This window comes from Mustela nigripes, chromosome 7, assembly GCF_022355385.1.
Source record: "Mustela nigripes isolate SB6536 chromosome 7, MUSNIG.SB6536, whole genome shotgun sequence".
Lineage (NCBI taxonomy): Eukaryota > Metazoa > Chordata > Mammalia > Carnivora > Mustelidae > Mustela > Mustela nigripes.
The window spans coordinates 53,835,668-53,854,279 of record NC_081563.1 but is presented as its reverse complement, the minus strand read 5'-3'; the positions used below and the strand labels follow the sequence as shown (position 1 = coordinate 53,854,279).

At 41.7% G+C, this 18,612-nt stretch overlaps 1 protein-coding gene across 8 annotated transcripts in view; it reads right to left on the bottom strand.

Annotated features, from left to right (window-relative positions):
• Positions 1 to 1,920: 1,920 nt before the first annotated feature.
• The window catches only part of AAK1 (AP2 associated kinase 1), a 172,620-nt gene continuing 155,928 nt past the window's right edge, over positions 1,921 to 18,612 (bottom strand). For 5 of the 8 annotated variants that reach the window (XM_059405932.1, XM_059405935.1, XM_059405934.1 and 2 more), the window contains one exon: positions 1,921 to 8,755. In XM_059405932.1, the coding sequence (XP_059261915.1) occupies positions 7,626 to 8,755 (1,130 nt within the window). In that variant the 3' untranslated portion in view covers positions 1,921 to 7,625. Of the gene's footprint in view, positions 8,756 to 9,986; positions 18,262 to 18,612 lie in introns of those variants that run through there. The other 3 variants (XM_059405938.1, XM_059405939.1, XM_059405940.1) reach the window with 1 other exon arrangement.

The window sequence follows — 18,612 nt, the reverse complement described above, 5'->3', positions numbered from 1 at the left end:
ACAGGATGTTCCTGGGGAGATCTGGTAGAAATAATAATTTCTCCATATGTGACTTGGTGAATTCCCTATCTAGTGATGATCTTGGTCCCAAAACCTTGGTGCTAGAGAAGTGGGCCACTTTCTATAGAAAATATTTGCACTCTTTTTGGGCCTCTGGGCAAAGCTTACATAAAAGCAGGTTAAATTACTTGTCTTCTTCCATATAGATTGAGATGCTAACTGAAGCCCTCTCGATCTTACTACCCCAATATAAGAAGAGGTTAACTCAAGGAAAAATTCTTAAGATGGAAGGAAAAAGATCTTTGTCTCCAAATCCAAAGGAAAGTTCTAAATCATCTGCTCATGGCTTTTCTCTGGGTCTTACTCTGGCTCTTCTCACTTGCTTGCAAATTGGGGAGTGATCTCTTAGGTCTCTGGCTGGTCTCTTACTAACCAGTCTTGGGGTTGGCAAAATGAGCCACAGAAGGGTAAATGCAAATGACAGCACCCTGTGGGAGCTGGAGCTGCTGAGTTTGGCTCTCCCTATAAGAAAGACAGAGCTAAGTCACTGAAGGTGAATCTGTCTGCATTTGCAGAAGGCTCGCATTCCTGCGTCTACCTCAGTGGGAGTGATGCTTCCCCCAGAGCAGTCCAAGTCACAGACAAGGAAGACTGTATTCTTGGTTAACGATAGCTTGAAACAGAAAAAGCACAGGAACTTCACATTGTAGAATGAGGTGGGGCATATATTTAAAGACAGATGAATCAGATCTTAGATAAATCTTTAGTAAAAGGAGGCAACTTTGGCTTTCCTCATGTATATTATACCAGAACTCTCTGGATCCCTGGGTCTTCTGTGAACACCATTACCAGCTTGAACTTGGACCTGAACTCAGCCCTCTACCAATTCTCCCTGAATGATGTAGGTCAAAACTCATTAAAGCCCAAATATTACTGTTATTTTCTCAAATTTGGAGAGGAAATAGGCAGGCAGGTTCTCTCCCACACTATGGATTTTAAGATTCATAGGTATAATTCATTTCTCCCCAAGACTTTTGGCATGTGTACTTTGTGTACTTTTAAATTTTAATTCCAATATAATTAATGTACAATGTTATTAGTTTCAAGTGTTTAATACAGGGATTCAGTAATTCTATCCATTACTCAGTGCTCATCAAGTTAAGTGTACTCTTAATCTCCTTCACCTAGTTCATCCATCCCACCACATACCTTCCCTCTGGTAATCACCAGTTAATTCTCTATAGTTAAGAGTCTGGGTTTGTTTGTTTATCATTTCCAAGACTTCTCTCTTTAATTTGTTATGTTAATGCTGGTCTCTCTTAAGGAATTTTTTGTTTGTTTGTTTTTAAAGACTGAATTCTGGGGGTGCCTGGGTGGCTCAGTTAAGTATCTGACTTTGGCTCAGGTCATGATCTCAGGGTTCTGGGATCAAGCCCCATGTAGGGCTCGCGACCCAGCAGGGAGCCTGCTTCTCCCTCTCCCTCTGCCTGACATTCTGCCTGCTTATGCTTGCTCTCTTTCACTCTGTCAAATTAATTAAGTAAATAAATAAAATCTTAAAAAAAAAAGACTAAATACTGAAGCAGATCATATTCAGATTAACATATTTTAGGAGCTCACAGTGAAGTTTACAATAGCAGGAAGCTCTTTGGTTTCCTTGCCTCAGTCTGTATGGCCCTGCTATCTTTTATTATTCCATTTATGTCTCCATGTAACATCTAGAAGGAAAAGTAGGTTTCAGGAAGTAACAATGTTGGCATTGGAAACCAACCAACCAGCCAGCCAGCCAACCAACCAACCAACCAACCAACCAACCGTTCTTTGAAACTTAAAAGCACAAAACTAGGCTTGGTACTATAAAAGGCACTCATGGAACCCTTCAATCATAGGAAGATCTGACTTAAGAAATAATACAAAATATAAATCATTTACTTTTATTAGGTCCATTTTAATAAAGTGTATAAGAGTTTACAACTCAAAACAATTACTCATAAAAACTATCTGATACATAAGATAGATCACACGAAGAGTGCAATAACATAAATCCAATAGTCTGCAAATAAGAGGTATCGCAAAAACTGTTAAGATTGACTTTATAAATGTCTTTTTCCCTTCCTTTCCCATGTTCACAGCCCTTAAGATTGTGTGCACGTACTGTTTCCTGGGGTCTGATGACCGCAGTATTCCTTATAGCTGGGTTGACTCCCTCATTCAGTCAACTCAAAATGTCTTGTCAGCAGAGTTCACCTCTTTTCCATGGAAGGAGCATTGTCCTTGGCCATCATTTGGTTTCTGTGCCCTAACAAATGACAGCATTTTCTCTTTCAAAGGAACATCTTGCAGGCCTTGTGCTGTTCTGGTCACTACTGCCAGTCCAAAACCACACATGAGCCAGGGATTCAGGTCAAACCCTACTGAGTTACATCCTTGTGGATGAGAAGAGCATGCTTAATGCGGAAATAGGCTAAGGCAATGGCTGACTTTGCCCACCTTTATCTAGAACTCCAGTTCTCTGAGTTGTTGGCAAATGGGGCTGAATTCACTCAAGCCAAATGCCTACTGTTACCACTTGGTATTCTTTGGATGCCTTCATAAGGAGGTTTTAACACCATGGCAGAAAGCATGAGGACATGAACACACACACACACACACACACACACACACACACACTCCCTCTCCATTCACAATCCTCAAACAGGAGTCTTTGATAGACCCAGAGAATACAACTGTTTTGCCATTTCAGAGTGAAAAAGCTACAATGTCTTCGCTCACTCCCAAAGTCTCACTTTATAACTGACATTGCTAAAAACCATTTCTGCAAAAAAACCACAAAAGCCATTTCTGCAATTCCTTGCCAAAAGGAATCAAACAGATCCCTTTAACACGTATATACAATTCTCGCATAATGCAATGGAGAGAACTTTGACTTGATTTCAAGAACATTACTATAAACTCTTGAACAGTGTCACCCATATTGAGACTGCTGGGAAGCAGCTCGGACTAAATTTCTTACATAATTACAAGTTCTGGGAATACTAAACTAAGCTGCCGGTGTGCTGGTTAACAGTTAGGTATTTTTACAAGTTATTCCAGAGTCCTTTCATACCTAAACTTACCCCTGCATTCTGGGGCACATTGGGCCTGGGTTAGATCATGATGGAGAGATGCCTTTGGGTTGTGTCTCCAGGGTAAGGCTGGACTTCTGCCAACTTTTCTTCATCTGTTCTTCTGGTCCATAAGAAATGGGGATGGTGAGCCATTTCAGTCATATTTGGAATTATTCCAGTGTGGTGAGATTACCATAGGTTAAGCTGAAACTTGGGCAGAAACTGTTTACAATAACAAGGCACATAAAAACTGACACGATCGTCCAGTTGTACCTCTCATCATTCATTTATGGGTAGGGTTGTAGTAGGGGAATGTTAAATGAGGAAATGAAGTGGGAGCAGGAACAAGGAAGGTGAGCCAGAAAGACCTGCAGGAGTAGAGAAGCAGCAGAAAAGAGCTGTGTCTGGCAGTGTTTTAGTGATGGGATGTTGGAGACCACATGAGAGGCCTGTTTCCCAATAAAGGTCAAAGTACAAATGAGGCAGGGAGGACCAGGAAGTGGGAGAACAAGGCGGCACCTGGGGAATCAAGACACTGCCAGTGTGGGTTCTCACATCTAAACTGAGGCAGCTAGTTGTTTTCAGCAACCTGCAAGACTTGTTCTGTAGCAGAAGAACACAGGAACAATTCCCAACCAGATAACACTTTTTTTTTTTTTTTTTAAATTTTCAAGCATCTTGAAACCTTTAAGTGAACTTCACAAGTCTGCAAGGGCTCTGATGGTTTAAAAAAACAAAACAAAAAACAAGTAGCTGTTGACTAAAGCACAGAAAAATGAAGAATTTAAAGTACATGATTCCATTTAAAATCCTCATGTTTACTCCATCAGGCAGGATTGGATTAGAACCCAGGGGTGACTCTGGGCATTTAAAGTGCTTCTACCTCTAGAAGCTGCAGTCTTTCCAGCAGCAATCCTATGTACCTTTTATCAAAATGATCCGAGTTTCAAATTTCTCAGATAAGACTGCATCTATGCGGCCAGCAGCTATTCCAGAGTTGATTGGTATGTGTTCTCCAATTTCAATTCCAAAGACACAGCAGATAATAACATTTTTCCTTATTAAAAGCACCCAATTTGACTCCATTTTAAGTTGTATCCTTCCTGCTAGAGAATGAGTTGGATCTCACCCTTCTGCAGTTTCCTATAAAATCCTATTTGATAAAATGCAAACATATTATATGACATATGTTCTGATGATTTTTCTTTATCAGTGTGATTGAATTTGTATTGTCAGGTCACTCTGGAGATTACATTTACGGAAAACTGAAATCTGCTCTTTATGAGTCGCTGAAATGTCCACCCGATAGTTTGAAGTACTGATGGAACTGTACTCTAAAACTTACTAAATAAATAGTGGGCCAAAAAGATGCTGGTATTTTTCTCGAAAATTTCAAGAAATGTTGGTTGCCAAATTAAACTCAGACCTAACACAGGCACGTGGACATGTACACACATCTATGCATACCAAATTTTCAACTCAATAATTATGGAGCCCAAAATGACATTGAATTTATGACCTAGATTCACTGAGGTCCTGCCCAGCATCTGCTTCTGCATCAAGTTTTTGTTCATTCCATCTCCCAATCTAACAAGGACTGGGAGCCTAACAGGCCATATGTGAGCTCAAGGTGAGTATTTTCCACTACACATAATATAACTTCATTAATTCAATAGTGCCTGTTAGTCATTTAACACAGATTCTTTAAAAGAGTTCATCAGTGCATGTTGTGGGTTCAACACTTTGTATCTAAAATAGATTCTGGCTCATTGCCCTCCACTGAAATGAAAAGTCACAAGTTCTTGCATTTCCTATCAGATGTGTAAAGCAAGTAACATATAAAAGTAAAAGGTGTAGTAGCATTTTGCTGACTATATATCTTCTTTTTCTCTGTAATGTTAACCTGTTGCAGTATTACTTGTTGGAAACATGCATTTGCTACTAATTCAAAGCACCCTGAGCGCTCCTAATTCCCTTAACACTAAATTTTCTAGAATTCCAGATTCAGAATGGCCTCTGGCAGGAATATTTTATCTTTAAATGATGCATTTACCCTATATGATCCAAAGATCAGTGCAGAATTTACTAGTTATTGGCTGACAATTAATGTAATATAGTCAAAAGTTTTCATGCATCAGTCAGTAAGAACACAAGCAATTTGCATGGATTTACGTTTACTTCTATTCAAAGAATGTACTTAGAGTATCTACCCATCATACCTCTCCAGTGAGAATAAAAAAGGGTTACAAGCCCATGCCTGACAAATGATTCAATGATGTGATAAAATCACCATGATTTTACTGATTTTACCTCAAGAGCTAAAATGGCTGCTTGATCAGTTAGAAGTGATTAAATAACCAAAGGAAAGACATTTTGCAAGGCTGTTACAGAGGTGATCCTGAATATTTGATAGAGGGAATGAGAATGACCTTCCACTTGAAGAGTTCCTGACTCGGGGTGAGAACTCTCCCTGAATATTCTTATCCTCTTAGCTCCTGCATTGGAGGGCTTTACTTGATAATGGCCAAGGGAAGAGGCTGGGATGCAAAGTTCCATATGCATTAGCCCGAATTATTTATTCAACTGGAGAGAGGATTTTGCATCCATCGTTACACAAAAGAAATCAGAAATCATCAAGGGGAGAAAAGCAGAGTCTTAGAAGGGACATTTAACATTCATCAAAGTGAAAGACTGGAGTGGTTGAAACCTCAGGTGTAAAGCCATCGCCAGTAGCCCTGATCCAGTGCCAAGTACTTTTCTTTTCACCTGGATGTTTGAAATAGGTGGAGACCAAACTAGAAAATGTCTTGAGAAGTTGCTGTTCATATTCTACCCCCAAGATTCCTGAATTTCAAATCTAAAGTATACGACACCTATTCAACTGCAATAGAGTTTGGCATTCTGGCTTGATTCTTGGATGAATTTCCAACTCTTAAATCATTCATCTGTTTTGGTAAGCAATTCTCACAACTTCTCCAGCTAATGGAGACATCACTGACATCGATTACAAGTCAATGGAAGATTTTAGGTTGAAACACGGTGGAGCAGCTCTTTCCAGTAAGTTGAACTTCCTCAGCACAGATCTTCCCATTGAGACAAAAGTTTCACCTTAAGGCACTAATAATAACGGGTATGGAAAGAGCCGGGAATGAGTCAGATCTTTCCAGAAATAGATGACATTTCAAAAACACAAGTCAGTCACCTATCTGGCCTACTTTAACATCTACAGAGGACAGGAAATTGAAAGATTTTCAGGGACAATTGATTAAGCTCTTTTCTCTCCAACTGATTTACATGTCTCAGATTTATTTTTCCTCAAGAGGCAGTGGAGAAAGGTAGCAAGGAATCAGAAAATACAAACAAGTATGCAACTCTAATTTGTAGTCTCATGATTAATTCTAGGAGGACAGCCTAGAGTGCTCAGAGCTAAGGTTTTTAAGTACTTTAAAATATTACTAAGACCACATACCCAATAGTTCAAATTGGGACTAGATGCTCTTTTCTATTGTTCTGAGAGGAAAAAAAAATCGTAATTCTTTAAAGCCATGTACATGGAATTTGTTAAGAGCAAATAGCAAATTCTGGAGGAAAACATCAGCAGGATTCTCCGACACCTTCCAATGGATTTGATTTTGCCACAAGACAGAACTAAATAAAAACAGGGCTCAAATCAGTTAGGTCAGGAGACAAATGCCAGTAAATGAGTGGTTGTGGAGGTAGGCATAGTGAGACAGGATTTACCTACAGGAAAAACGCTCCCTGTGCGCGCGCCAAAACACACACGCACACATGCATACCTGTGCACTCAAGAGTGATTTTAAAAGCATGGGTGTGGGAAGGCTCAATACTGTTCAACATGAGCACAGATATCTCATCTGTTCGAGTTTCTCCATAGGAAAGGATCTGATGCAGGTCACACACCCACAAACACTCGTGTGTGAGAGGCTAGCCCGGCTCGCAAAGACTCAGAAATGGATCCAGAGAATCCTTTGTAGAGCTGCTGGTTTTACAGGAATGATTAGTATCTGTAGGATTACACTTCCTCTTCATTTGCAGGATTTTCATCTTGGATTTCTTTCCATAAATATCCCTTTACAAGAGCATTAAGTCGAGTCCTGAAGGAACTAATCTTGAGTCCTCAACGGACAAGACTCAGAGCAGGAAGTGCAGGAAAAAAAAAATCGCAGTAACATGGCCCCTCTGGGGTTGGGATGAAGTTATTTCTGGATTTAAACAGTCTTGGGGCCAAAAGAGACAGCAGAGATGTGGGTGGAGGTGGAGATGGAAATGCCTGGAAGTCCAGAAATCAATACAAACAAAAGAAGTGAGCATAACTTAAAGGGGTTTCAACTGAGTATCACTGCCACGGAGTTCGTTGCCCGCAGGAATCCTGCTCGGACGCGGGGAACGGAGAGATAATAACTGGTGCACTTCTTCTGAGACAGGCTCAGCTGGGAGTGATGTGATGAGTACTGAGGGTGTGGTAGAGACAGAGGCTTGAAGGCTCAGGTAGCGCTCCTAAGGTTTCTGCTTGCCTGATTTGGAAGGAAAGGGTGCTAAAGCAAATGGATCCACCGCTGGCAACTCCATAGTCCTGGAGGAAAGGGATGTGATGGAAACAGAGCCAGCTATGGACTGTCTGTTGGTCTGGGAAACAATTTTGTAGGCAGCAATGGGCTGGGCTTCTGGACTTGGCTCATCTTCTGGGCTATAGTGACGGGAATATTTGGATAAAGACTGGGGGCGGAATGGTTTGCCAGCCACTGGGCCTGAGATAGCTTCTTTCTGGGGCTGAGTTCCTTTGTTTCTGTCATTAGGATGGCCCCCAGATTCCAGGCAGGATCCCCTGGGAGAGATGCTGTCAAGATGGTCTGCCGCTTGCACAGAATGGGAGGGAAGGTTAGATTGCTGGACAAAAGCAGCCGCAGGATACTGAGCTCGGACAGGGGCATACACTGCTCTCTCAAGGCCTGGGAGCAGAGGGACATCATCAGTCTGACTGAGGAGACTGGCCTGCACAGGCAACTCCTGGGGGGCACTCTGGGCAACTGTTAACTCCTCCACGTTCTTCTTCTTGGTAAAAGGAGCTCTCAAGAATACGTCCGATTCCTCTGGCTGGGAAGGAGCCATGCTGCCCTTGGAGACAAACGGGGCTTTGGAGAAAATATCCAGGTCATCAGCTGGAACCCTTGAGCTCCTGAAAGGGGCTGTAGCAAAAACATCTGGCTCCCCGAGACCGTCTGTGGCTGGCTGTGGGAGGGCTTGGAACTGGTTCTTTCGGCCACCCTGGCCTGCCTTTGCTTGCTCAGTAGAGACTTCATGCTGAGCGAATGGAAGAGCTCCCCCCAGCTTCCCCTGGGGAGGCTTGCAGCTCTCGTCCTCTTCTTCGGACTCCATGAGGAGAGGTCGAGACCCACTGCAGTCCAGCATGTCCCCCTCGAGATCAGTCCCTTCCTCTTCACTGCTGTGGAATGAACTGTTGCTTGAAGGGCCATCTCGGGCCAAGTAGTCCGATTCTAAATTGTTCTGTGTTTTCGTGCCAGGTACTGTGGAGGGATCTGGATACAGGGGAAGGCCTTTAATGCCTGCTGAGTCTTTAAAGTGCTCTACAGTTATTACAGGACAGGGATTGGGCTCTCTCTGGAGACCTAGAAAAGCACAGAACGCAGAATTAATGCACAGATCAGATCAGCTCTCCTCGGAACACTTAAAATGGTCAACCCATGGCAGAAACATCGTGGGACCAAATAAACAAAGGTTGAAATGGAAAAGGAAAAACAGAAAAATAAAAGTCAGGCAAGGAAACGGCACACAAACTGGAACACAAGCAGTCACTGTCTCACATTTTGAACATGATAGGCACAATGTACAGGAAAGGAGATGAAGATGTTAGGCACACAGACATTCAGCATAACTACACGAGGCTCCTACTCGCGGGGCCAGGCACAGCCACCTGCTCTACCTGGCGCTGGCTCAGGATGGAATGAAAACAAACCCGGTTGCTCAGTTCCACATATACCATGGAAGCTCTGGATTATGCAGAAATACTGTCTGGGGACAAATGCAACTGAGTATCTGACAAGTGGTTGTCTGCTCCACACTGCCTGTTTCTGAGAACAGATTCTCAATCCCAAACCACACCCCCATCCCTAACCCCAAGAGCAGCAGAGCACGGCTGCTTGATAAATGCAAGATTTATACCAGAAGCACTAGTCAAAGAGCACAGGAGTGCCCCAAATGCCAACACTGAAGGTGCCTTCTAAGGGGAGGAGACATAATAAAAAATCATATTAAATAAGTCACCTTCAGCTGGAGTTGGTGCGGAATTTTGTTTTCAGTCTTTTCAGTTAGGGAAGATCTCCTCTGCTTAAATGAATCTATTATACAGTTCTTTAAGCAGAAGGAGTAAAATACATGGGTTAACTGCAGAAACATTTGCAAACACTAATACACTAGTCTACTTCTAGCTAGATGGACGTGCCTCAGGGTGCTCTGGCTTTTAAAATCAAATAGACAAATTATCAGAATGCAAGAGAGCTTACCTTCCAAGAAATATTAGCAGGTTAGAAGTATGTCATTGGGCACATGTTAGCAAGAGGGCAGGAAAAAGGCATAGTAACTAAGCAAGAAGAATCCAGAGAAAGGGTGGTTGGGGGTAAAGAGAGCATTTCATCATGGGTTTCCCAACCCACCAGGCATTTGGTACCGTGGTTTGGATTCTGTAGATGCCCTGGAACCTCTGTACTGAGGTAATTCCATCAACCCCTCCCCATGTTTCCCTCTCCCCTTCCAGGCAAATCATTAGCTAGTAGAAACTTCTGTTAATGATTATCCCCTACCAAGGTTTCTGCTTGAATTAAGCACACAGAACACAGCAGAAGCGGCATCAAAATCAGTTTATTGGGAAACCAGTCACTTAGAGACGTTACATTGTAAAGAGATGTTAGAGAGAGATCGGAACATTTTAGAAGATCCTGTACAAAAATACTATGTTTCTCGGAATCCTAGAACTTTTTAGCAATGCTTCTTTTTAAACAGCTCTGATCTTAAATACGGTTTCCAGAAACAAACAAACAAAGGTGGGTGTCCCCCTCATTTTCTGAGTTTGAATGCATTCAGTGAATTTTCAGTTAGGAGTCTTTAAGTGAAATTCCGTACTGGTGCCAAACAGCTTTCTGAGTAGTGTTTGAAGAATATGATTTTGAAGAGGATACTTTTTTTTTTTTCTTGGCATTGCGGCTTTGGTATGTGCACCCACGTGGCGATAGGAAAGCGTTAGTCAGCTGTTAGGAAGCAAATGGAACATCTTCTCTCTTGCAGTATATGTGGAGAGACATAATCCTAAGCTCTCAGGCCAGTATAATATTAGTTCTGCCACTGTGATTCTTAGGTGGTGATTTCTGGGAGGAAATTCAAATGAAAAGGGGCAAAGAGGTTTTCCAAAATAAGATTTGCCAAGCAAAGGGGCATGGAAGCTCCCCTCCCGCAAGACTCCTTGAACCACGTTCTAACACAGACTCAGCTAGACAAAGTTTTCAGTTGCCAAAACTAAGTCACAATTTCTCATCTGCCAAAACTACCCCCAGGGCTGTCATTATCAAGCTGGTTCTGTGGGAGTGCAAATCTTTTAGGGGAAACATGGTAAATTTAGTCAAGCCAATGACCAATTCTGGCACCATACTGATCAATAATGAAAACCGGACACTAGTTTGACTGGAGTCAGTGCTTTTGAATTCAGCCTGATCTGTTTGTGTGCAGAGAATGCCAAAAAGCAGCTGCCTACAGAATCGGGGGCACTCTGGATGCCTGCAATGTTGGGTTACATTTTGAGAACTATCAGGTACCAAGTGGAGGGGACCCTATCCAGAGCTGGATAGGCCAGAAGAATGTGCTTACCCTATCTAAATTACTTTAAAAGTGGGGACAACTGGAAACCTGCCAAATTAGCATATTCTAGGACCCTGATGATAACAGGAAAACCATACCTAAACTTTCGAGAACTTTCAAAACCTCACAAGCCCAGTCACAAAAACCCTGTGACATTGAGTTTGAAGGGGAAACTTGTTTCCTGTTCTTCAAAACAAGGCCAGACCTGTTTCTATTTTTCAGCATGAATCTGCCTCCTAAGGGTTAGAAAACTACATTTAAATGATTTTCCTGAGAAGGCCAAGTCTCTTAACCTCTTTCCTCTTTTTTGAGAAGGTGTACTGTGACTACAGCAGAGAGCAACCACTCTTTGCTGCTCTCCCAAGCTGGGCAAGAATGCCAGTGGGTTTGGAAGAAACACAGACATCCATACACCCTCAGCACAAGACACAAAGGAGTCAAGGAGAGATCCTAAATAACTTACAAGCAGAAGATGGACATTAAATCTTGTTGGCAATTAGAGGTCTTTTTTGGAATACGAGTATGTATGTTCTTATAAGGAAAGCATGTATTTTCAAAGTGAACAATCCTTGTATATGAAAATGGCCTTACCCTATCAGATAAATGTGTTTGAAACAGTCTGACTACTAGCAAAGAAGGATTTGCACTACTTTAAACCCATGTCTTGGCCCCATTCCTCTGGCAACCAACAGCACGCACAGCAGATGCCCCAGGACCACACAGCTCAGTGAAGCCAGCTAGTTGTTCCTGAGGAGCGGAGGCCTGCAATCCAGGCCCTGGTTTCACAGGCTGCACAAGGGTCTTTCTTATCATGAAGCCTCAAGTAGGGCATTTGGTTCTAATCCCCTCAAACTGGGTTAGGTCTCTTTTCATTCTGGTTTAGCGCATTAAACTAAACAAGAAGACAGGACACCCTTCTTTTTCTTCCTGTCATGGAGGACTGTGTGCAAGATTAAGGGTCTGCACACTTTTTTAGGAGTTCTAAGAGTCTATTTCAAGGCTCCAAATTCATGCAGATTCAGTCAAAGTTCATGTGTTTGACAGAGCAGGAAAGGGGTCCCCAAAACTCTTGGATGACCTGTTCACTAACAGCCTGTTAACTTTCAAAGTAATCCTAAGTGCTGAGTGATTCGGGGTGCGTCTACTCTGGGGATTTTATCTGATGGACATAGTGAAGGGGTCATCAGAGCGCCTTCAAAAAAATCAGAATCTGGGTGCCTGGGTGGCTCAGTGGGTTAAAGCCTCTGCCTTCAGCTCAGGTCATGATCCCAGGGTCCTGGGATCGAGCCCCACATCGGGCTCTCTGCTCAGCAGGGTGCCTGCTTCTTCTTCTCTCTCTGCCTGCCTCTCTGCCTACCTATGATCTCTGTCTGTCAAATAAATAAATAAAATTAAAAAAAAAAATCAGAATCTGAAGACTTAAATTCCAGGCTGGATACTCTTTAGTGCAATATATCTTGCACAGCCAGAATTTTACTTTCCCCCATACTGTAAACTGAAATAACAGTTACAAGCAGTATCGAAGACCTACTTCTTGCCCCAAACTGAAAATGAAGACTTGGGAGTACTGAGAAACCTTCACATATATCTGGCAAATAGAAAGCAAACTGTCCCTTCTCAAGAATGTCAGAAATGCAGCACCAATTGAAATTCACACTCTCGGAGCCGAATCAGGGAATTAAGAGATGGACATCAAATTAATAATTGCCATGACCTTCAGCTTAGATGATAAAATTAAGGGTTTGGTTCTACCCTATGCTATGCAGTGGTTATTAAAGCCCAGGACTGGGGAACAGGGATTTGGTAGGAGCCAATGCGGGCCAGTGATGCTGCGCCTCTCAAGGCAATGGAGCAATTAGAGAGATTTCTCCCTGGGCATCAAACTGTTGTTGCCAGCATCAAACGTTCAATTAAACTGGCCTGGGTATATGAAGGATCAAATTAGAGGAGGGCAGCTGCAAATCTGTGCTCAATTTGCAACCCCGAGTCTAGTCACACCAAATACAGGCTCACAGGGTTTTTTTTCTCTCTGACAGCGAGGGGAAACCTCAGTAGCCACACTCAGTAAGTCACTCAACAATGGGTTCAAGTCCTTTTCGCACAAGTGCGTTTTCAGATCAGGAAAGCGGCAGTTACTGTAAGTTATTTACATCTGTGAACATCAGGCTCCTGTTTGAACAGATAAATCTTTATTCCCCTGTATGTTTACATAATAAATTGTTTACAGACCTTTTTTTAAAACACAATACTTGCGTAGCAATGTTTAAATTTCATATTTTTACTGTAGAAGGGAGCTTCGCGTACCTCTGTTTGCTCTGTCTTCTTGGGGAGGACATGGTAAAGACCTGTGGTAAGTACGCATCCACGTGACGAGGCGATGTGCAGTAGGGGGAGGGAATACTCACAGGAAAGAGAGGAAAGTCAGGACACTACATCCAACTGGGGACCCGGAAAGTGTCTTCCGTTCAAGCAACCGTTAAAGCAACTGCCACCGTTTGGTAACTCTGCCTAAGTCAGCATTACCCAAAGAACCTCCCTCCTCCACCTTAGTGAAAGGAAACCCAGGATAAACAAAGAAATATCTTGTTACAGATTATCTGAAAGGGAGGCCATCTGGGATTCATTTTGACTCAAGAAACCCAAGTACATCCAACTTCAGGAATATGACTAGGGTGGAAAATAAAAAGACTAACATTGTGTTGGTAAAATTATAGTCTCTAGAGAGGAATAAAAGATAGCTTTGTATAATCTGGAGGGTTTCAGTAAAGATTTCATTTTAAATATCCCTCTGATAGTTTCTCTGTTCTGGCTGGCAGCCTCTAATTTGCTTAATTTTGTACTTTGGGCAATCTTGTCATTTTTTTTGTCCCCAAACTCTTAAGTTAGTGGCTACATGATCCTGATAATGTTACAGCCAGAGAAAGTTAAAGACTTCTGGAAATTTAGACAAACATCATCATGGGAGACTTGACTTTGGCCCAAGGTATCTACAGTATGAATTTATGCAGCTGAACTCAGATCCCTCCACACTTCTGGCCTGAGGTCAATCCCAAAGGTCTCCTCCTTCCTCTAAAATTGCTGAAGGCAGATTGTTCCTGACCTGGAGAAAACTGTGTTAGTTCACATCAAAATGATCAATTACCTGCCAGGACAGCAGGAAAGAAAGAATTATAAGCAAAACTAAAATTTCACCTTGAGAAAAACAGGTTCTTTTCTTGAGTATGTTCCCCTGTAATTATTAGCAATCCAAGTTCTATAAATCTAATACAGGAAGAGCCAAGTTCAATATCAAATGACACTGAACAAAGTGACAACCTCTTTTAGAGGTTATTTTAAAATCTGCATCTTTCCATTTTCTAAACCACCAAAGACAGGTGAAATTATGGCAGTTCCCTTATTCAGAATATTAAGGAAATTAAGACTGATTGTTGTCACTTTCCACTATAAGGTCCTCTCTGGGAATTTTCTGTGGATTATTCTTTTTACTGTCCTCAATAGTAACCATGTTTCATGGCGGGGAGTGATTTTGCTTTTTGGAAACAGCTAAATGTGACCCAGAATCAAGAGTTATGAGAAAAGATTAATAAGACAGAGAACATACCTCTGGCTGCTAAAAGCAATACTAATTAGATAGTAATTCAATGGATTTTCTTATACCTTATTACTGTCCTTGACAGTGTTTCTAAGGACGGGGGTGGTTTCAGAATTAACTTAAATGAAGCCAACACCGTTAGAGTAGTATTAGCTTCCCAAGTAAAACCAGATGCCTTTGAGGGGAACAACACTCACTGAGCAGCCAAAATTCTGACAGGTCTGCTAAAGAAATCATTAATTATGACTGTAGCTAAGACTGTCCATTTAAACCTTATCTCCTCTGAGTCCTGTGTTTTTACAAATATAGGGACTTAAATTTGGTGATCTAGTTATTTGAATGCTGTAAGGGGGAAAAAAAAACCCTTGTGATGTGTTCTGGTATAGTTACCACTCTTGCACAGTTGGATTAAAGCAAATCAGAAACATATGCTTATAGTATCTGCCCATTTTTAAGTGCCAAATCACTGATTATATATTTTAAAAGAATTGTAGTCTTTTGATACTGTTTTGTTGGAATAGGTAGGGCCATTAAAAAACAAAACAAAATGATACTTAGATACTTAAAAAAGAAAAAATCTATGTCCCAAACTGTCCAATAATGTAGGCTTCTATTCGGATAACCAAGGAAGAGCCACTCCAGTAGTAAAGAGCTATTATAATTCTCTAAAATGTAAATGCTGCTCCAGTAACACTAAGAACTACAGAAAGGAACTTAAGAACATCAGGATTATACAGATCCTTCATAGTCCTTCCCAAGCATCATAATATGTAGGTAGAATGCTAGAACTCCATAAACTTAAAGACATCCAGTCCAAACTCATCACCATATACCTAAGGAACGACCGCTCTTAGAACTGGAGCACCTGCTGACAGCTACTTGGCCGGTAACTGGCAAAGGTCAGGGAGTGATCCCAGGGGGCCTGTCCTGCCCAGGCCTCTTCTCCCACTGCTCAGCCTTACATCCCACACCTGTGAGATAAAGTGGACGGACTATAGGTTGGTCTCTCTTAACTCACTTGTGGCTCAGTCTAGAGTTTCGTGTGTCTCCCAATTATCAGACGCTGTCGTGTCTCTAGTGTCCTATCAATAAACCCTTTTAGCTCAGGGATGAAGCTATAAACTAACGGAGGTCCCATTTACCGAGTCACTCACATGGATTCCTAACTTAACAGAAAAATAGTTCTCCCCTTTGGGGTCCTATTCCTAAAGAATAAACCCAAGATGATTTCATGTCATTATTTCCCTCAGACTTCCTCCATCCAGTCTAGTCTGTTCATTTTCATTAACAGTCTCCATTAAGCTTTCATGAGCCAGATGACTAGGGAATACCTCTCAATGTGATTATGGGTAATACAAGAAAGGAACAATTTAGAGATACCAAATTTCTAAACTGTACTCTTCACTTCTTCAATTAAATCGAGAAACTAGATGTTCCATTATATTTCTAACATGTATATGTGTGAACAAAAATCAAATTGGAAAATATAGGCATAAAACATTGTTCTTATTTAAAAATAAACATTTCCTTCGTTAGTTTATACATTCTTTCTATGTCCAGGAAAAAGAATACAGTTTCGATCTTCAGTAATATTCCTGTCCATAAGGGGCAAACCGAGTCCCATTTTCACTGCTGTCCAATCATGGAGAGCTCTTCAAGGACATCTTTTTTTATCTTCAGCAGGAAGGTTGTGCCTCCCTCAATTTTGGAAATGATCCATTATCCTAATAGAGGGTTTTACTTAGCTCATCTAGTTTCAGCTGGCACAGGAAGTATTTAAAGTCAGAAGGAAGACTGAAAGATTCAGACTTTTCCTCTGATGCCTTTCAAAGGCTGTTCTCACATTTCTGGGGTCAAAGCTTGACCTCCAAAGTGCCGTGTTTTGTAGGCCGTTGTTGCCTGCTCAACTTTCTTCCCCACCCCCCTTAAAGTGCACGTGTGGAAAAAGGAACAAAAGTACTAGATAGAGAAACAAACAAATGAGCGTGGAATTTTATTTGTACAAATCTGATCAATTAAGAGTTTCCCCTTCTGATCATGGAAAGTGGCACTCAAGGAAGAGAACCACAACCGGCTTCTCCGTGCCCACCTCATTTCTAAAGGGCAATTTTATAAAATTGCTTTCTATGGGAGAAAAAAAAAAGACACTCCAACGAGTAAGGACATATACAGAGGGTGACCATGAGGCATGTTGTCATGTCAGTGCAGGGTCCTTTATTCATTTTATGAACAATATTCTAAGGTTAGTGAGGAACTACGCTTTGTTTTGCTTTTTAATCTAGGACGCCAAGGAAAACCAACTGGACATATTTCACTGGCTGCATCCTTCGATTCAAACATCAGAGAGAAAGAAAGGTAAGTAGCCAGAATCAAATTGTGCCTACCTTGTCAGCACACTTATTTCTGATTATCTGAAAATAAACAACATGCTTATTCTACAAAGACAGAGGACCTGCTGAAAGCTTATAGCAACACACAAGTCTACTCAAAATGATTCCATATGTTACACTGTAGGATTGCTGTGTAGTTATACAAGGGAAAGAGATCAAAACCCTGTACAGACACCTGATATCAGACTTGAAACGCCAAGTGGAAACAGAACTATTCAGCGTCTTCATTTATACACAATTTACAGTATTTGATTCAAAATAAAAATCACAAGAAAAATACATCTGTTTCTGCTACAATTCCTTCCCCTCCCCCATCCACCCCCCAGTGAAAAGTCTTCTAATAAAAGGTATCATATTACCACCATTGTCTCATTTTGGTCTAATTCTGAGATCCCGGCTCGGGACAGTTAACATGAAAAGGAATGGCAATACTTGGGTTTTAAATAACGTACACATTTTATCCAAGGATCTCAAGTACTTGCAGTCACGTCTCCAGATCTGAGAAATCACGGTTCAATGGAAGCCAGAATGCTGGATGAATGCTGGGCAGGTTGCATGGGGTGTAAAATCCCCTGACTAAGTCTACGATCAAACAAGGTCGGAGCTGGTGGGCTAGAGCTGGGCTCAATTGCTCTTTTCGTCAGTCAGTTTTACTCTCTCTTAAGTCACACACCCATCTCCAGGCTACTGCCCAGAGTCAAGACCAACTGAAGCAGCCAGGTTCTCATGATATAATGCAGCAGCGTAAAAAGCAAAAACAGAGAAACACATTCATCAGCATCTGGCCAAAGGAGACAGGGGCTGGGAGGATTGGTCTGGGAGGCCATTCCTAGCAAGAATGAGACAGGGTGTCAATTCACTAGTTTCAGTTACAGTTAAGCTTTGGGTGGAGTTGATTCCAGCAGAGAAGCTCATGGCATCTAGCGCTTGATTTAAGATAATGCTATTGAAGAAGGGTAATGAGAAAACACAGCAAACTAACAGGAGGAACTGGCCAAGGAATATCTGGAGGGCCAAAGTGATTTTCTTTCCTTATCGTTTCTACAGGAGAAGGCAAGGGGTAGGAGATAAGGGCTAGAGGGCCCTTTATTCGTAGATTTTTAAAAAAATCCTTTTTTCTTATAACTCCGTAATGAAAACGTGTATTACGGTGTGAAGGTTACAGAATTGCCTCTGCTACTGGGTCCCGGCTACAGGTCTATGAGCTGATCCACCAACAGTAAAGACCTGGCTAGGTTGGGAAGACTGGACTCAGAGCTCCCACTGCTGTTTCTAGAATGCCCACCTGGAAGTGGAAAGATAGGAATTCAGTACAAAACACAGAGGGTTAGGGTTTAGATGTGCAGAGCAAGCAAAGGAGAAACCAAACCAAACCAAACCAAACCCTAGAGAAGCAACAGTTTACATCTGCAAACTCTTACATGTTGATTTTTAAACATACAAGCTAGGTATCCACCACCTCCCACCAAAACTCCAGGCATACCATACTAGAGGCAGAACACCTTGCAAAGAGGATGCTATTTTCAAATGAATAGACATTCTGCCTGAGAACTGCTGGCTGGACCCTAACTTCCTGATAACATCAAATCATCTCCCTGACAAAGTAAAAATCCACAGTTTTTGCTTTGGGGAGAAA